The sequence below is a fragment of the Carettochelys insculpta genome, chromosome 6 (assembly GCF_033958435.1).
Source record: "Carettochelys insculpta isolate YL-2023 chromosome 6, ASM3395843v1, whole genome shotgun sequence".
NCBI classification, from domain to species: Eukaryota; Metazoa; Chordata; order Testudines; family Carettochelyidae; genus Carettochelys; species Carettochelys insculpta.
This window is the reverse complement of record NC_134142.1, coordinates 13,308,162-13,328,557: the sequence shown is the minus strand read 5'-3', so window position 1 is coordinate 13,328,557 and position 20,396 is coordinate 13,308,162. Positions and strand designations below refer to the sequence as shown.

Here is a 20,396-nt window from a genome sequence, read left to right as displayed (position 1 = left end):
GGGGAAGTGACAGACCCCAAATCAATACACACAAGCTGTTTCAGTGCTTGTTTGTAGTACTCTTAGAAAACTCGAATGAGCCAATACAGCTGGATCCTCTTCAGCTCTGCTTCGTACGGCCAGCACTCCACGAATTACCCAAGGCACTCCTAACTCTGGAAGAGCATCTCAGGAGCATCACTGCACTCAAATGAGCTGCTCCCGACTGTTTCCCTAATGAGTCAGGCACAGCGGATCCCCACCCCACCAAAACATTGTTTAAAAAACACTCCCAGACTTTACAGTCTCACAATATCCCATCAGAGCGTAACTCCGCAAGGAGGAAGGCAGTCCCAATCATGCTACGCTATAAGGAAACCTTGCACTGTTAGGGCCTTTTAAATAATCCAAACATGTTAAAAGGTATGGAGATGCAGCTGCAGCCCCCCGACAAACTTCACTCTTTCCTGCAGTGAGGTAATTAATGATGGTGGCGACATGGGATTTTTCTTTACAAAATCCTCTAAGAGTCCCCACAAACCCTTAGTCCTCATTTTAAAGGTTCTGCCTGGGTCCCGCCCTTACACCACGTCTATGCTACCAGATGAATTTGCTTTTATAACTCTGGGTTTTATAAATTTGACTTTGAGTAACCTCATTTCCCCACACAAAGTCGAGTGAGTGCTGCCTCGCTAGAGTGGCCAAACATGGACTGTTTCAGCAGTGCGTTGTTGGAACCTATCCCACACAGTTCCCTCAGCCCCTCATTCTGCGCCCTCCCCTCCGGGCCCTGCTGCATCCCCACCATTGGCAGTGTGCACCCTGCCACCTGGTGCCCAGGTCCCCACAACTTGGGGGAGCTGGGAAACTGACCAGTGCTGCTGCGCCCGGCTTGCTCTTTTTCACAACTTGGACTGACCGGTATCACCTCAGTACAAAAACAAATTAGCAACAGTGAAATAATCCTGTGACAATGATTTCAACCAGACAAGTGCGGCGTGTTCAGGAATTCAGGCCTCCCATGGGAAAAGAGTTTGTATTTTCCACCCTCATATCTGATACTGGATTTTAATGGGACTCGAGTCAAAATGCCATTGAGAGGCTAGTGCTTGGCTGGGGTGCCGTATGTTGTGCATGTGTCTGGCTGAGCAGGATTCCCAAGGGGGAAGAAGACAGAAGACCATGCACAGCCGGTCAACACCAAAAAGGCCAGATAAATGCTACAAGCCGGAAGAAACTGTTCATAATCTTTTTTGCACAGGGACAGAATGCACACAGAGGTGTATGGCCACATGCCATTTTGTAACTGTGTCAAAATGAAATGTTCTTGCATGTGTATATTTGAGGGAGTTCTGCCTCAAACACAGCACTAGGACGGGAGGGAGGGCTATTTACAAAGGCAGTTCCTGGTGAGCTTCTGGGCACATTGCATAGTTCAACCTCCCCTGCTCACAGGCTGCTCTATTCAACAGTGCCATGCAGCTCGGGGCAAAACCTGGATTCTGTAGCAAAAAGGTAGTCACAGATGGGGCTTGAAATGTGTCCTCTCCAAGTTCACAACATTCCTATGAGAGGTTCAGAGACTCTACCACAAGAGAACGGTGGATGCAGATCAAGAAGTCCAGCTGACCCATATAGGCTCCACGGGCCAAGGACAGTGATGTGCTAGGAGCTGCTGAAATGCTCTATTAACAGCAAAAAAAGAATACTGCTGTTTAGTAACTCTTTACCTGCAATAGTCAATGGTGTGACCAGCAATAGGGATTTGTGTCCCTACGTGCAGGTGTGTGCTTGCATAGAGCAAGATGGAGTGCATGCAGTGCGCACACTGTTGAGAACACAAGGGGACTGAAAGAGGCAGAGGATGCACCATGCTAGGTCATGGGTGATTTAAACACCCGAGCACTTCTGAGAGTCACAAGCTACTGATATGTTCCCCCCCACCCCTCAAGGAAAGGACCACCACCACCTTCTGCTTTCCTGACCTCCCCTCAACACTGCTTATTTAAGTGCCTTCTGCTTTAATATGATCAATTCCTCATGCACCCAAAGCTCGGCTTTGATGAATCCCTGACTGCCCCTTTCACTCACGCTCTTGAATCCCCTTTGGATTCCAGCTCCTCTCTAGAACTGTACACAGTTCATCACTCACCAGTACCCAGCTACTCAGGCTGAGCAGTTCTGCTGTGAATTTATTCCAGGAGGCACATTTCTACGCCCAAAGCTTGGCAGCAACTACAGTTTAGATGTGTCGGAGAAGGTGGTTTTCTGCTCGTCTCCCAGCTGGGAGGAATTTAGAGCTTTTTAAATATCTTTGGTCTACACTCTGTGCTTTATCTTTCAACACTGCCAGCTGCTCTCCCAGCCGGGACATTGGCATTAGTTACAGACTAACAGCTGCCCAAATTTGGCGCTTTCGGTCCCTCCTGAGCCCTCCTTCCCAGAGCATTTGAAATATTCCTACGTTATCAGTCCTACAGCCATCGTACCATTCACCTATTTGAGACTTCATCCAGCTGTATTGTCAGCTGAGACAAGTTATTTTTAACCCTTTGCCTTTAACAGTCTTGTATCTAAGCGACCTATGGATTAACTGACTAGGAGGTGCTGATGGCTGGGAGGACAAAGACACAATCGATCCACTAGCTTCTTGTGTTCTTATTCCTTTTTCAGTCTCCATCATGCCAGGCAGGCTAGTCTATAAAGTCAAGGTTGGAACCCAGCTGCACCATACGCAAACAAAGCAAGGAGGAAAGAATCACTTAGGATATGTCTACACACAGAAAAACATGTGAAGTGGCCATGCCCAGGGCCAAACTGAATAATACTAATGAGGCGCTGAATTGAATAGTCAGCTGATAGGAATAAGGGGATTTTGATGTTTGTGGGGTCCTTTCGAAAAGGACCCCCATGTGGATGAGCCGCATGCGAGTGAAATGCGGCACTTTTGAAGTGCTGCAGCCGGCAGCATGCTAACGAGGCGCTGACTATTCATTTCAGTGCCTCATTAGTATTCTTCGATTTGGCCATTAGCATGGCCATTTCGAAGTTTCTTCTTAAGAGCAGACACAGCCTTAGTGACTTATTTGCAAAATCTATGCTCCGCCCTCCTCTTCTTAGGGACCTCTAGACATCTGTCCTGTTCTATTTTGGTAGGGATCTCTATCATGATTAGCATCAGAAGAGATTAAGCTCCTTACAGAAGGTGTGTGTTTTTCTGTTGAATCCACTGGTTCCCTGCAAAGTCCCTCTACACCTTTAACTAGCAGAATACCCACTGCTCATTCTGGCCAATCAACTAGGCAGCAAGTTCACCATTCTTAGAACAAAGAATTACCTGGCAGTCCCACCTCTTTTAGTAGCTCTCTGCCTCTGGTGAGCCCCCTACTATGTTGAAAATTCTATCCTCTTCTTTCCCCCGCACCCCACCCCAAAGTCAGGAAAGCCGGTGCCTAGACTTATGTGCAGACTACTATGCTTGGCTGAGTTTGGGTCATAAACTTAAAACAAATTGAAATGAGTCTTGTTTGCAGGGTCTTCTCCCCCTTTAAAAACAAACAAAAAAAACCATACTTCACTCTGGGCTTGCTAAAAAAATAAGGAAAGATCCACACGTGGCTGTCAGTGGCACTGAGAGGCATGGTCTCTGGGGTATGGTGCGAGGCGAGCTAGCTCTGTGCCCTGGAAGGAGCAGGAAAGCGGGACAGGGTGGGACCTAGGGCATTCAGCCCTCAGCACCATCTGGACCATGACACCGCCCTCTCCCTCCCCGCTGCCTCCAGCCACATGCAGCAGCACTGCCTATGGCAATTCAAAGGGGGCTGGCGCTCCAGCCACTGCTGCTGTTACCTTGGCAGTGGTGGTGGCCAGAGCTCCAGGCCCCTTTGAAATGCAGGGCCCTGGGGGCAAAACACCCGCTTCCCTGCCTGTCTTCAGCAGGCCTGGCTGGTGCAGCTCAAAGGAAATCTTTTTGGCTTGCGACAGCCATGAATTTTCAACCCAATGTGCAGAAGTGAAGCATTTGCTCTTCGAAGTGATCCAAACACGTTCCTGAATAGGAACCAAATTTGTGCGTTACACTGAACCCTTCCCAGTAATATCTTCTGTGCTCCATCTTCACAACACGCCTGTGCTTACACTGGACAGTAGGCTGCCCAGGGTGACCAAGTCTGTCTCATGCAGCAAGCAAACATGGAAATGCAAAACACAGGCATGCCCGCGGGAGCGAGAACCAGATGAGCTGACAAGTTAAAATGGCAAGAGCGGGAAATAATAATAAAAATTATATTGCGGGATTACATCTGACTTGGAGCGACGGAATCCAGGCATCACCCCCCCCCCCAAAGACCATTACCTGCTGTCTCTGGTAAGCAGAGAACGTTCTTTCAAGGTCTTCGAGATCTAGGATTTTAAACACTTTGGCATCGTCGATGTCAGTCCACACAGTGCCCGCCAGCTTGTTCTGAAACACACCGACATGGTTAGATGCTAGGTTTCTTCCTCACCACAAAATCAGCCCATGCTGCCAACATGAGGTGCATCCTGCGGAGCCCTCAGTTACATGAAGGGTGAGCGACAGTCACGGGATGGAGCCAGAGACTTCTCGCCAGCCTAGGAAAACCACTAAAATCATTTAACTCTCTGCCCATGACCGTCTAAAGGAGCACGTGGCTTGTTAACCCACCAGTGAGAACTCAGGGCTTACCTCAGGCAGCTTAGACCAGTTGAAGGATTTGAGGGCATTCGTCGGCTGCGGGATGTTCTTCTTTTTGAGGGCCAAGCCCAATGGTGCTCCAGGAGGTGGGGTTACTCCCCCAAGGGGAGGGGGGCCAGGCGGAGGGGGTGGGCCACCTGGAGGGGGAGGAGGTGGTGGCGGCGGCGGGAGGATTCCACCAGGTAGAGGGGGTGGAGGAGGGGGAAGAAGGCCTCCCGGAGCCTGAGAAGGTAAAGGTCCGCCAGGTGCTCCAGGTGGCAGCGGGGGCCCTCCTGGAACAGGAGCACAGATCGCCCTCTGAAAAGAAAGAGTACGAGAGAAGTTACACAGTGGGGCAATGGCCAATCACCATAAGCCCTCGTGAACATTCACCTGGAGCAGGTGCTGATCACAGAGGGCTCTGCCAAGATACACGTCAAGGGTGCACATATTCTTAATGAGTAAGGAAACCCATTTAGGGCATCCTGCCCTTCCCACCAAAGGCCCAGGACAAGGCACTGGGAGAGTTGCCATTACAGAACACACTGGACATGGAAGTGAGGACCTTGTGAGAAACATAGGTCTCTACAATTTGAGCTCAAGAGCCAGGCTCCATTGCCCTGTTTTGTAGCCAGCTGACACCCTCGGGGACGGTACAGACCATTGGGGTTACGTATCTCCTCTGGAAGCTCGTCCTAAGCACCAGAGGCCCACCAGCTTAAATTCCTAAGGAACTTCTATTTATGCCCACGCTCTTGATGGACACCTGGGATTGAATGGGGAACCATCACAGCTAGATGCACGGGTCTACACCTATAGCTACGGAGCCAGCCCAGTGGCTATAAGAGAGTTACAGCCGGTTTACATTGCAGTTGACCCAAAACAGATTCTACGCAACACAGCATCTAACAAGCCCACATGGGAGGCAACCAAGGAACAAAGCAATAGCCATCAGCCTAATAAGGCTATTTGCATGGTTAGTTTAAAGCTGTCTCTCCCCAGTCAACTACAGTAAACTCATATCCATCATTCTATCTTCCAGAACTCTCAAATAACCGGCACTTTAGTTATGTGTTCCATAAATACAGTACAGTGAAAGTAAATACAAATAGAGCAAATACAGTATAAGTTTACAGTGTACAACTCTGTTGTTGGTAAATGAAGTACTCTGCAGACGTTTGTTTGTTTCTTAATATCTAATCTTGTTTTTCTTTACTCTTATGCATTGCTGGGTAGATCTCTATTATTGAGAATATTTGTGAATACAGCAACCTCCCGGTCCTGAGGCTGCAGGACACACAAGTTTCCTGTACAACTCTGGTTCTTTGCAAACCTAGTTGGCCTTTCCTACACCTAAGATTGTTTTGTTTCCAGAGTTCCCCATCTGCAGTCTCTCATCTACTGCAGGGTGAGAAAAATCTGGTCTCTCACCATAAATGGAAAGTCTGTTGCATGCCCTTACCTGATTCAGTTCATGGAGCTGTGCTGTGAGATCTGCCACCTGCTGCTTGGCTTGCTTGTGCTCTGTAGACTCTCTCTCGAGCTTCTCTTTCATCTTACTTAAGGTCTGCATCATCTCCTCCTTCTCCTGAGTCTTGGCATCGCATTCTCGCTCCTTCTTTTCCAGCTTCTGCTGAAGCTCATTGTGTTCTAATTGCCCCACCAGGAAAAAAGGTCCATGAATTCATTTTAAATATACCTTCTTCCTGATGGCTGATGGCATGCACATGCACATGCCCCCATCCACCCACACACAGTAAAATCCTTGCTACCTAAACAAAAAGGTAAGCCCACTAACATGGACTGAACCTCTCTAGTCTGGCACCATTCATGGTCCAGCATGATTTTAGTTAGCTGGATGTCCACTTATCATGGGTGTAGCCAAGTTCAGGGTCCCATAAAGTTTGTTTACAGCCACAAGTCCTGGATCTCAGTGTTCTGTGCTGTTATTTAGCTCTAATTTACCCCAAATGCTTTCTAAGAGCCCAGTAAGCAGCCTAAGTGTTGGTAATGCTGCTAGACAATATTGACCTCCTGTGGTCCACCAAATTCTTTGGTTGAGCAGTCAGGTCCCGAGGGTGCTGGACTAGAAGGCTCAGCCTGCAAGACCATTTACTTCCCACCCTCACAAAGGACATTAACCCCTTCTCAAATACAACAGCCAGGACTAGTCACCGCATGCAGTGGGCCTTTAATGCCTATCAAAGGAAGTGACAAGGAGTCCTGTGTGACAAAGAGAGGGTTGTGGGGATTTCATTCCCCTTGTTCTGTTGCATGTGTTTCCTACTGTTCTGTAGTGGCTCCATGTGAGTGCCTCAAGTTTCCTAGGTATGGCTTCAGTATGCAGTTGGTGATGGGAGTTCCAAGGTGATGCCTTCTTGTACTTATTCAACAGCTCTACCCTTCGAAATGCAGACAACCAGGTGACACCTTTTGCCCCAGTGCAGGACAAAGGCTGGAAAGAAAGGCCTGGCCAGTGTGGGGAGTGCAGCAGTCTTGGTGGGCTAGAAAGGAAGGGATGGAGCCAGGGTCCTGGCTCTGATCAACTCTGTGCTCCCTCTTCGCAAGATAGATTGAACTAGCTGCTTCTAGTTTCAGTGCTAACAAGTCCATTCTAAGCTGCATCCCTGTTGACTAAGAAACCTTCTATTCTACCTACTGACTGTGCCTCACATCTGACTGAGGATGAGGGGGTGCAGGGCATGGTAACCCGTCTCCCCCACCTACCACCACCACCACACCGCACACTCCGTGACATCCTGCAATGCTGTTTTTCTTTCCAGGTTATACAGTGTGAAAGAGGGTGAAATCCAGGGCCAGCTGACATCAATAGCAAAACTCCAACTGAATTCAATTGCATCAGGACTTTATCCTTCAAGAATAGCAGCTTTGATGAGGTCAAATGCCATGCACCCTCTCAAACACTGACGTGATATCAACACTGCTACTATAGCCTAGGCTGTCCTGCCTTAACTCAGGTGCTAATTCAGCAAACTACTTAACTTCAGCCACCGAAACACACTAAAACCAGTGGGACTTACACACACGCTCGAGGGCTTTGCTGAATCAAGATGAGCCTCCTGGCTGGGCCCAAACATCCCACCATTACCTATCCCCTTAATTCTGTTGTAAACATCCAACCCACAATGGAGCAAGAACTAGTTCTGCTCACAGGACCAGATGCTGGAGCAGGCCAAGCTCCAGCAAGGTTAAACTGTGCACAACTGCATGGGAGGCACTGAACACTGCCAGATTTCACTGGGCCCTAGGCATGATGCAGGTGGGGGAAGAGGGCAGGGAGGGGAGGTTGCAGCACGAGGCCTACAGAAGGAAGGAAGAAGAGCTGGAGGATAGCCCACCTAGCAACCTGGTCAGTGCTGCCTGGTGCATGCCACCCTGGGCCCTGAGGGGAATTTGGGGCTCTGATTGTTGATATTTTAAATCACTGGGCACACCCCCAACCCCCGTTGGTGGCTCTGCTGACAGAGCTAAGGCCCTATGGCAGCAAGATAGTACAGCAGGCAATGAAAGCCAGGGATGTGTGCTGCTGTACCATGGGGAATTGAGAGCAGGCTCACTCTTAAACACTCTGCCAGCCAAATTTATCTAATTTACACGTCACATTAAAACAAGATTTAGTTTCCCCACTTAAACATTTTCCCCACACAAAGAACAGCTTTTCAACCAAAACTAAGAACTCCACAGCAAATTCTACTTTTGGTCTAAATAGTCTATTTCCCCCCCGCCCCCAGAAAAAGTGGAAAAATGGTGTTTGGTTTTTGACAATGAAAGCAATTCATTTTCACTAGGAACAGACTCTCTTCCTTAAGGTTCCCCATAAAAAATTAAATTGGCATTTTTAATTACTTCTAGCCACAGGCACTAGGGTTATAGCATAGTTTTATCCCAGCTGGAACCACAACACCTTGGGACAAAGATCAGTGAAGACTCTACTCTGTGTAGTTGTATGCCCATGCGTGCACAAAAGGCACATTGTCTAGAAGTACGTGTGCATTAGATTTAAACTGAATATTTTATTTTTCTCTATCATTCACCTTTTCGCATTTTTTCCGCTTGCTCTTTCCACTGTTTGACTTCGTTCTCATTAACTAACCTAAAAAGAATAGAAAAGTAAATTTAGGAAATCACCTAAGAGAAAAAAATACAAGACACAATAAACAAAGTTTAAATAAAGCTGGGTGTAGACGGTAAAGCAACATTAGCAAATACGTTTTGAATGCAAATCCCAAATTGACATCACCTGTGTTGTGAACATCATGTATGTACTTTCCACAAACATTTACACTCAACATTTTGTTTGCGGAGTCTTTGCATGACCATCTTAAAAGATCAATGGGTTTTTGGAGTCATCCAATCAGGAGTCACCATCCAAATAAAGAATAAGACAGACAGGAAAGAACAGTAGTGGGAAATTGCTCATGTGCAATCCATAGGCCGAGCCTGGTTCATAGGCACATTTTATTGAGGTAGTTCAAGCAAAACTTCTTTAACATCAAAGTCTACTATAAAGTATTCACAAATGGGAAGAAGGACTATATTAAATAGCATTCCCCCCACAGTTCTCCCTGCTCTGCTTCAGAGGCTCAAGAAGAGGAGTCTGAAGAACAAAGTCTACTTTTGAGTTACTAAACATTAAGCTGTTTTTAGGGAAGCTCAGCGCAGATTGTTAAAGCTGCCTCAAATGCGTGAATGAGCCCACGAGCTTTAACACATCACAGCCCTGTTAAACACAGAGAGAGGGAGACTCCTTGTCCTGTGAGCATACAGGCAGTACGGGCTGCTAAGGACGGCATGCACTTACATCCGGACGACGTTTTTAATATTAAAGTTTTCCAAGGGAGTGGAGTCGGGATCCTGCCCTTTGTCATTCTGTATGACAATTTGCTGTACAATCCTATCAAGCAGTAGCCAGTACTGGACAGTGTTGCCACTTCTTTTAACTGAAAAGAGAAAGGGAACACGTAGCAGCAGGAGGGAAAGACACGAAAAAGTTGGGTTTTCCCAAGCATCAAACCCAACGACCCAAATGCGCACTTGTAACGATGTTATTTTAGCATGTGTAGCGAGGCCCCGACTGAGGTCAGGCTGCTGCTGTTAGGCATTTTACAGGCACGAGTTTGATACAAACAGCTTAAAAAATCTCAGAGGAGGTCCCCACTTGTGTTGGCCTGTAGTGTACAGATACTCCACTCCCAGCTAGCTGGGGTATAAACAGCAGTGTACAGCCAGACACGGCACAGGTGAGTGGAGACATGCCTGAGTCTGAGGCTTTGTAACCACCCTACATGGCTCTCTATCTCCATTTTTTTTAAAGCAGTGTTGTGCACCACTGCTGGAGCCGCTCCCTGCTGCAGCAAAAGGCTCTGGCAGCAGACAAGAGAGAAGCAGTTCCCAGCTGCAGTGAAACTGTGGCCATGGGGAAGGAGTCTGGCTCCTTGTTGCCAGAGCCTTTGCCTGATGTCTCCCCCGGCCGTAGCCTTACAAGGCTGCATCTAACTAGGCTCCACAGTGTGAAGGCAGCCTGCCTTTTTGCTGATGTCCGTAGCTTCGTTAACCCCTATGTGTCACCATAAGTGTAAAGAAAGCCTAAATAGAAGTGACAGACAGGGAAGTGACTTGACCAAGGCCACAAAATAGGTCAGTGGCAGAGATGGGAGAAGAAGCCAGGGCTCCCAGTTCCCAATCTAATACTCTGATAGCTACCATAATATGTCTATCCGCCTGCTTGCTTTAGTTTGTTGTCAAAGATTAAAAAATTTAAAGGCATCCACTTGGCAGCCTGAATCTTGTACAGTAGTTGCTCTGTTTCAGCTTCAGGAGAAGCCAAGAGTTTTTCCTGGTAGGGCTGAAATCTAAAGCTGCATGCATCATCATCAACACACGTGGACTTATCTACTCACAAGGCATTTGGAGACAGTGATGAAGGATAGACATAAAGTGCGGATACGCTTCCGTGTGAGTCAGCCTCTTCCTCGTCAGTTCAAACATCTGAGTGGCACTCTTTGTGTCTATGTGAACCTGTGACACAAAACGAACTCAAAGGTAAAAATAAAACATGGAACCAGTGCTGCTGCTTTGCTTTTTCACAGCCCTCCCAACGGCAGGCCAGTGAGGGAAAGTGAACTTGATCCAAGCCACACAGTGCAAAACCACTGAGGACAGATTACAAGAAATTCAACTTGAAAATAAGGGAAGAGGAGGAGGAAGAATTTTTAGAGTACACTCTGTCCTGTAATCTATCTGGGTACTTACCTGGGTCAAACCAAGTGTTTCAGTGGACTCAAACATTTATGAATTTATCCTCACAACACCCCGCTAGGTAAGAAAGTACAGGGAGTCCTCAATATACATTGGGGAGAGGGGCCGTAAAGTTGTGACTTAAAAGGCTACGTCTACACTAGCCCCAAAACTTCAAAATGGCCACGCTAATGGCCATTTCGAAGTTTACTAACGAAGCGCTGAAATGCATATTCAGCGCTTCATTAGCACGCGGGCGGCCGTGGCACTTCGAAATTGATGCGCTTCGCCGCCGCGCGTCTCTTCCCGACGGGGCTCCTTTTCGAAAGGACCCCGCCTACTTCAAAGTCCCCATTAGCGTGGCCATTTCGAAGTTGGGGGCTAGTGTAGACATGGCCAAAGAGAAACAACGTATAATGAGGAATTTTCCCTCATAAGAAATAACATAACTAGCAAGAAATAGGGACCAGAAGAGTGTCAGTTTTGCCTACGTGACCACTGAACCCTTAATGTTCCACTCACTTCCTGTACCAGACATTTAAAATGTTTTAAGCAACATTTAAAGAAAGGATCATAATCCAAAGTACATGTTTAAACTGTTTTTATCCTATGTGCAGTATGAGATGGAGGAGAGTCACAGAGGATGCTGGGAGGATACACTAATTTTCCTTTTTCTAAAGGACGTAATGACTTCAGTGAGAGAAACTTTTACACCATGTTCCTCAAAGTTCCACTAGTATAAGTGCAAAACAACATGTATTGAAGTTACGTATATTGAGGACTGACTATTGTCATTCCAATTAGCATTACAGGGGAAGAAACTAGGGCACAGGCAGATTAAATGACATGTTAAAAGTTGCCCCAGGAGTGTGTAGCAAAGATAGGAACTGAATGGAGGTCTCCTGAATCCCAAGCCACTGCCCCAGCTCCCAAGCCACTCTCTTCCATTCAAGAGACCCTCTCAAACATCCATCAGTGTAGATGTAAACCTCTCTTATGCAACTATTATCCCCATTTTGCAGAGATGGCACAGAGCAGGAAAGGGCCAAGTGGCTTGGACAACATCAAGGCAGAATTCAGGTTTCCCCACCTCCCAGTATAACCAAAGCAACACTATGCTGATTTCAAACAAACATCAATAGCTGCAGCAGCAGGCAGTGTACATACTAGTTCAAATCTTTTGGCAAATTCCAGTTCATCTTCATTTCTAAGCATTTCAAAAAAATCTAAATGCCTGGAGGGGAAGAAAAACAGGCAATTAGGAAAACAGATACTGAAACCAGCACTTACACCACAGACAAGAGTAACCAACTGATTGAGAAGAGTTTCAGAATGAATAACTGGCCATGATTTTCTACAGAATACTAGCAGCATCTACAAATCCACAGAATGGTTAAACCAGCAATAGCAAAAATGTCAGGGTTATCAGTGTAAGGCCTGTCAGCTGCACACCCTAACATGCTTAAGAAAAGCCTCTGAGCCAGATTTCGGCCTGAACCATTGCACAGGTTGAACCTCTCTCATCTGGCATGCTTGGGGCTTGACCAGTGCTGGACGAGAGAATTTGTTGGACTTTGGGAGGTCACTATTGTCTAGCTACATTACCAACGCTTCCACCACTTACTGGGGTCTTAGAAGACATTTAGGGGTAAATTACAGCTAAACAACAGCACAGAACACTGAGCCCAGGACTGGTGGCTGTAAACAAACTTTATGGGACTGTGGGAAACTTGGCCACACACATGATAAGAGTTCATCCAACTAACTAAAATCATGCTGCATTACAGATGTTGCCAGACAAGAGAGGTTTAACCTGTAGTAACGCTCTCACTCTGACAGCCCTTTGGAAGAAGGACAAAATGATATGGCCAATATAGGGGTGAAACTCACAAGGTCCAAAATTAGGAAGAAGTGGGTTGAAGATAGCCTAGGCCCTCGTGCTCATCTTTGGTACAGGGGTGAACTTCACCCTAGATGTCCAATAGGTGTAAACTTTCAATATACTTAACAGGCCAGGTGCTGAGCTAACCCCCTTGAATGTCAATATGGGTTTGGCAGACTTTTGCCAAATGCTTTGTATACTGCCTGGATTCTGCTCAGAGATGGGCCTAAACCAAAGAATCTACAGCCATGTGGCTGTCACTCTGAGCGTCTCCCTGGAATCCTGAACAACAGGAAGCTGGCACACAAGAAAAGGATAATTACAGCCGACAAGCTGCAAGTTACCGACGGGGCTTCCTCACCTGTCTAACGTTGAATTTTCATGCTCCCTCAGTTTATCAATGATGGGCTGAATTCCAAGCATTAGAAATTCATATCTAAGGTGCAGTCTGAAGTCCAGGCTTTCCTGAAAGGAAAAGGCAAAAGCTGAACGTTGCAAGATGCGGCACCATTTAAACCCTATTACGAAGCATCCCCACAAAGAGCGGCACGTAACTTACCACTCCAGCCCCTTGGCTTAGGACCGCGTTAATGAAGGACATGATGGCCGTCTTCAGACTCACTTCATCTCGATATCTTCCTGTGCTTTTATCCAAGTCGTTAATCAGCGTCTGCCGAACAAAAGATAGATGTGCTGCAGCGTGAAAAAAAAAACGTACTGCAGAAACAAATCCCAAAGATGTGATGGGCTCATTTGTGGGCTGCAAGAAATCGGAGGAGCCCCACACGCTTCTGAAAGGTGTAAACCACTTACAGGGATTAACGGATAGGCCCTTTCACAGCTTCAGAGTGCTGCTTAACACTGCCTGCCTTGACATACACCACGCTCCTGTCACACTACTACATCTCTTCCAGGAGGGTTACGGGCCAGGTGCTTTATAATTCCGGGAGAGGGATAGCTCAGTGGTTTGAGCATTAGCCCGCTAAACCCAGGGTTGTGAGCTCAGCCCTTGAGGGGCCACATAGGGATCTGGGGCAAATAGATTTAAAAAAAAAAAAAAAAAAAAAAACTGTGAGGGATGATGATAGGTCTTGCTGTGAGGGCAGCAGACTGGACTTGATGACCTCTTGAGGTCCCTTCCAGCTCTGTGAGATAGGTATATCTCCCTATAGCAGACACGCTCTGTCAAAGCAACCGAGCTGAGTTCTTTATGAACTAATAACTCTGTTATTCAATGGGGTTCGGCTTGCAGGACACAGCAGGGATTTTCAGGCTCCAAGACTTCACAGCCTCTTCCAGGCAAAGCACAGGGAAGCAGTGGAGAGCCCCAGTGTTTTCTTCCCAGCTCTGGCTCATACTGGAGCCACTTTGGGCTACTCCAACTTGTGCCATCTGGTGATGGTCCCCAAGGGGATATTCCTGGCTGGAGACTGCCAGAGTGCATCGGTTCCTGGCCTTGCCCACTCTCCATAAAGAGGTGGTGGTGCGAGGGTGGGGTGTGGGGGGTCTAGGGACTTGCTTCTGGCTTCTCTTGAAAGCTGGGCAAACGTGAGTGTAGGAGTTTATGAAGTATGCGGAGAAAAAGCAGACAGCTGACCTGAAAGCGAGTCCTCTCGCTGGCGTACTTCTGGTAGTGCAGCATGGCCTCCAACACCTTTTTGTGACCGCCAGGAACCAGGCACACGGCACCCATGATTTCCAGCACTGCCACCTTTGTCTTTATGTTCTCGGTGCTCAGACTCTGAGCAATGACATTAATACTCTCAGGATGGGCCAGGACATGAGCCCGTCCTTGAGAGTTGTTCATGAGTGCTTTTATGCACCCAATGAGAGAGGTATGTATGCGAGACTCCGAGGTCTCATAGTCCATGCTTCTCAGAAAGTTCAGAATACACGTCAACCCATCCAGGTCGATAAATCTGGTGACAAACCTGTGGGGGGAGGAGCACGTTAAATACTGGAGCTGCGCACTAGACGGACAGGCTGGTCTCAAAGTTAGAGGAAAATTGTAAGTATGTTTCTGGAGCGAACATGAAATAGCAAGACTAAGGAAGCTTTTTAGGGGGTTCGGACAAGTGGGAAGGAAAAGCGTCGGACAAATAGAAGACACTCATATACACTGAATTAATACCCATTCCTAGAGCATAAATAACTGGAAACCATTTGTGAATGGGCTTGTCTCGTGTTGGGAAATTTGCATGGCGAGACTGTATCAGGTTAGACATCCTGGTTTAAGAGGGGAGGGTTACCTATGCTCCCCCCTTCTTTGCAGCCAGATGAGCCAGCACCGGTGCTCTAGCCATGAGAAGGTGCATCAAGGTCTGCTGCTGGCGAGGGAGGAGCCCGAACCTTGTGGAATGGATCTGGCCCACGGGTTCTGTCTGGCAGAGAAAGGAAGTGGCTCTGTGCCAAAACAGCAGCACAGGGAAGCTCTGTCCCTTGTGCTAAATGCAGGCTCAAATGTCATCACACCCATTGGTGGAGAATCCTGGTCGATGGGCACAGGGTAGGGGCTGCCAGTTGAGGGGGGGAGGCATGGTGCCAACTGTACCCCCCGAGCTGCACCAGGTAGGCGCCCTCCCCTCCCTTGCCCTCTTCTGCACCCCTCCCTCCCAGACCCCACCCTTGCTCCCTCTGCCCACTCCTGTAGGCTACTTCCCATCCAGACCCTGCACCCTCAGCCTGCTCCAACACCCTCCTGTGTCCTGCACCCTCACTCCTGGCCACATCCTGAACCCTTAGCCCCAGCCTGCTCCCTGGCAGTCCCCTCCCACCCTCTGAACCTTTATTTTTTGTTCACATCCCCGCATTTGGGAGCCGCACAAAATTTACCAGCCCCCAGTGCCCGGAATTGTTCATCTAATGTGGCCCCGGGGGGCGGAGGGGGAGCCCTGAGCTTTGGTGCCCTTCCCCCACCCCCGAGCATGGAGCAGGAGCATGACCAGAAATCGAGTAAGCGAGGCGAGTCCTTCTTTTCAGCTCCCTGCTTAGCAGAGGGGGGGGGGGGTGTTTGGTGAGTCTGCGTCCCCAACTATTTTCCTGTGTGTCAGTGGCCCCCCAAGCCAAACAAGGTTTTGCACAACTCTGTTTTAAGCCTCACCTGACCCTGAGAGGTGTTTATTTGTATTGGGGTGGTCTGCAGTGCTGCTACATTACTGTGATAACAGATGCCCACGCTCCCTCCCCTGTCCAGAGCCTTTCAAATCAGAGTCATTGGCACAGGTGGGTCTGTCCCTAAACCTGTTTGCTAAGTGGCTGATTTCGATTTTATTTCATTTATGACAACTTAGGGCACTTTCAAATACCCCAGAAAAAAAGGAAGACTCAACCAGATCCTGCGTGGATTCAGTAGACGATGATGGGCTACATTATGCCCTATATTGCCCGGTGATGCCTCTTAACCCAGTCAGCTGATGCCGTACGTGCAGGTGCCTTCTCAGGCATCTGCTGGGCAGATGAACGCGCAGTGAACATGCTGTCGATTCCGGTGTGTGGTAACAAACCATGGCAGATGGGGTGGAGACCCAGCAGCAGACGGGTTAATCACAATTGCAGGGCTTGTCTAGATGGCAAATTAGTGTGCAGCCACTGCAGGGGCGTGCGGGCGTGTCTAGCTTGCCATGTTGTTACAGTGCCCGAGTGCACTTTGAAACAGGAGTGGCTCGAAGCAGAGCCGATCAAAGTGCTCCAGAGAAGGGCATGACATGCGAGTTTACTGCAGATTTACAGCCCAGCTTGCCTCACACCCCCTCACCAATCCCCCGGCCTGCAGGAGGCAATTGGCTACTTCTCGGACACTTCACTCCAGTCCCCAGCTAAAGCCAGTGGCAAAAGTAACATTCATTTCAGCAGAAGAGCGAGCAGTCCCAAGGGGGGTGAAAAATTATAAAGCCCCTGTATCACATTGACTGGGCAAGTGCCTGAATCACTTGGGCAACTTTGACATTGTTTTGCCCAAAATCTGAGACTGGGATTTTCAAAGGCACTTAAGGAAACAAATCACCTAACCCCTTAGAATTTCAGTGGGAGTTGGCTGCCTTGTGGCTTAGTCCCCCCATGGTGATTAAGTCCAGCACTGCTTGTTTCAGGACCTATATTTTTAAACTGTGAAGTGGGGAGACTTAAGGGAGCCACAGGTTTGCAGCACTTCTCGCATTCAGAGGATGGCCCCAGGAAGGAGAACCTGAGGTTGGTTTAAAAAGTTTCCATAATTGTCTTGTCATAAAATACTGATTCAGCAGTACCTAAAGAGACGTCAGGAAAAATTGTTTAGAAAGGGTTGGGGGCGGGGGGGGGGGTGGAAATCAATATGAAGCAATATTTCAACCCCCTGCCTCGCCCCGCCCGGTGAAATAACTTTCATGTTTATTGTGGTTCTATTTTTGCAAAATATAAAAAGGAGCCAGGAGCAAAATGTAAGGTTTGGATTGACCCCAAACAACTTTTTTGCCTCAAACCTTCAAGGGAAATTTCAGTTTTCAGTGTTCCCTTCCCAACTGGAATGAAAACAAATTTTCACCCACACAGTCCCAGTACAGGTCATCACGTCCCATTTTACAGATGAGGAAACTGAAGGACAGCTGGTAGCCCAGCACAGCAGACAGTGACTGAGCTGAGACAGCAGTTCAGGAGTTGACGGCTACAGGCCTCTTGCTCAGCACAGACTGTTTCTCATCTATCAATAACAAAACAGCTATCTCTATTTTAAGATCCCTGTGTTGGAAAGCCTGGCTGAAAGCAACCATGGTAATAAAGCAAGGAAAGAGAAAAGAATTGCCTCATTGGTTTTGTCCTCAGTGCCGTCTTCAAGCTCTCTATTGTTTTGTTTCTCTCTTCCTCATCTTCCTTTTCCAAAGCGATCAGTGATTTTCTCTGAAAATGGAGAAAGGCAGATTTATATGACAGGGCTCAGCTCTGTCAGCAGAGTGAACACATAATTAGAGTAAGGGGCATTACAACAGCAAAACTGACATTTATTTTACTGTGCAACTTCCATCACACAGGTCATTGAACAGACAGAACTAGCAACCTTCAGACTGCGGGTACCAGAATCTTCTAGGAGGAAATATTTATTTGTATTGGGAATCATTAAGAAAGGGATAGAGAATATCTTATTGCCTCCATATAAATCCACGGCACACCCACATCTTGAATACTGCATGCAGATGTGGTTGTCTCATCTCAAAAAAATATCTTGGTACTGGAAAAAATTCAGAGAAAGGGCAATAAAATGATTGGGGTATGGAACGGCTGCTGTACGAGGAGAGATTAATAAGACTGGAACTTTTCAGCTTGGAAAAGAGAAGAGTTAGGGCTATGACAGAGGTCTGTAAAATCAGGACTGGTGTGGAGAACACAAATAAAGAAGAGGTATTACTCTTTCCCATAACATAAGAACTAGAGGTCAACAAATGAAACTAAGAGGCAGCAGATTTAAACCACATGAAGGGAAGCATTTCTTCACACAACACGAAACCTGTGGAACTCTTTTCCAGGGGATGTTGTGAAGGCCAAGATTATAACAGGGTTCTAGAAAGAGCTAGATACGTTCATGAAGGTTAGACCCATCAATGGCTTTTAGCCAGGATGGGCATGGGCAGTTTCCTTGTCTGTTTCTCAGAAGCTGGGAATGGGTGACAGGGAAGGGGTCACTATGATTACCTGTTCTGTTCATTCCTTCTGCGGCACCTCGCTCTAGCCACTGTCAGAAGACAGGATACTGGGCTAGAGGCACCTTTGATCTGACCCAGTATGGCTGTTCTTACTGCAGTAGGACCCAGGAATCCCAGTCAGGGACCAAAAGCCCAATGTGTAAGGTGCGCTACAGGCACAAAAGACACCCCTTGCCCCAAAGAGCTCAGTTACTTTCTATTTGGTACCTTCATTCCTAACTTGGCAATTTAGATCAATGAGCAGTTAATCTTACATCTTATTCTGGTTCCTCATTTATGTTATGGTCACATCTTGAGACCTCAGTGGAGATCACAGTCCCTTTGTACACAGAGTAAGAAACTGCCTTTGCTAACAGGCCACTGTCTGTTGTAGCACGGGTCACTTGTAGGTTTAAACTGGTGCGAATGGCGGGTTCTCTGTAACTAAAGTATTTAAACTACGATTTGAAGACTTCAGTAACTCAGCCAAAGATAAGGGGTCTACCACAGGAGGGCATGTGGGGTGGGGGGAAGGTTCAAGGTCTAGCAATGTGCGGTGGGGGTGGGGTCACACTAGCTGATTATGATAGTTTCTTCTGCCCCTGTCCAAGACGTCTAATCTAAAGGTAACATGTGCCCCTGGTGCTGGAAGTGTGGTTAGTGTCTTAAGGAGACATACCCGCACCAGCTCTGAGTGTGCAGAAAACAGCAGCATAGCCATGGTGAAGAAACCTGCAGGAGGGGTTAGCAGCCCTGAGTAAGATCCTGTCCAAGTGGCAAAGTCTGCACTTGAGCAGCTGGTCCCTCCTGTGGCTCATACCATTGCAGCAATGCCTCTGTCACTAGCATGCTGCCTTGATCCAAACTCCATGGGCATCCCTCCTCCAGCTGGGAGTGACCCCTCCAGCGCAAAGTCCAGGTGTACCCTGAACAGACCAGCTTAAACATAGAGGCCCAGAGAGTAGAGGTGAAACAACAGGCCAGAGGCAGAACCAGCGATTGGATCCAGATCTGAAGAGAGCCTCGTTCCCTGGAGCATTCTGCCTCTCCAGCCTGTGGGTGACGGCCGACCCAGTTCAGCACCGGAGCTTCAGCTGCACTTCCTTGACCATGAGTAGGGGGTTGATGTTACGCTGCAGCCTCCATGGGCTCGGTTTACACCACAGTGATCTCTAGGTAAAAGAATTCAAGCCGGTCCTCCACAGGGTAAGGGCGATGGCTGTGCACAAATGCCATCACCTTGCACCACCTTGTCGGCTGATGCGACTGGAGGACCACAAGACTGTAGCAGTGTGCGCGTTCAAGAGGAATCTAGAGATATTTCTCCCTTAAACAGCTGCAGCTGACACCGCCTCCTACCTCCAGGTGCTCAGTGTTTACATGGGGTCCAAAAAGAAGCAAAGCCCTACTTGATATTCATGGAAGGAATCCCATAGTTTTGGTGGAGCTTGGGGCACATAAATGCTGGTCCACTGTGAACTGGGCTGAGATGACCAAACTCACTCCAGGTAAACAATGCAACAGCTGCCATTTGTGTCTGTCCCAAAATCTTACTGGTCCCATGGACGCAAGGAGCCTGAACATCCCAGCCTACCTGACCCACATCCCAGCCAGCTCACTGGCTTCATCATTTCAGATATTCAGACCTTGACCCTCAGCAAAGCCTCTGAGTTCAAGGAGGATCACTCCCACTTCATAGCTAAGGAACTGAAATAGAGAGCGGCTAGGACCCTGACTCTAAAAGGCATTCACACACCCAGCTCACACTGGTTTCAAACAGGAGCTAGGGGTCTAAACGCTTGAGGATTTGGGCCCCTGTGACTCGCAAGTTAGCTGTAAAGCCAAAAAGGGAAGCCAAACCTCCCAAGTCCTAGTCCTGTACTCTAACCAACAGAAGACACTCCCCTCCTTTTATCCTTCATTGCAAAATTAG

General features: G+C 47.9%; 1 protein-coding gene across 1 annotated transcript in view; it reads right to left on the bottom strand.

Annotated features, from left to right (window-relative positions):
• DAAM1 (dishevelled associated activator of morphogenesis 1) overlaps positions 1–20,396 on the bottom strand; it is a 184,721-nt gene that overhangs the window by 42,294 nt on the left and 122,031 nt on the right. Inside the window, exons 5-15 of the mRNA XM_074996291.1 lie at positions 17,590–17,684; positions 14,410–14,743; positions 13,372–13,482; positions 13,174–13,277; positions 12,098–12,164; positions 10,594–10,711; positions 9,495–9,633; positions 8,728–8,786; positions 6,135–6,322; positions 4,685–4,990; positions 4,334–4,441 (exon numbers count right to left, since the gene is read on the bottom strand). Of these exons, the coding sequence (XP_074852392.1) occupies positions 4,334–4,441; positions 4,685–4,990; positions 6,135–6,322; positions 8,728–8,786; positions 9,495–9,633; positions 10,594–10,711; positions 12,098–12,164; positions 13,174–13,277; positions 13,372–13,482; positions 14,410–14,743; positions 17,590–17,684 (1,629 nt within the window). The remainder of the gene's footprint in view (positions 1–4,333; positions 4,442–4,684; positions 4,991–6,134; positions 6,323–8,727; positions 8,787–9,494; positions 9,634–10,593; positions 10,712–12,097; positions 12,165–13,173; positions 13,278–13,371; positions 13,483–14,409; positions 14,744–17,589; positions 17,685–20,396) is intronic.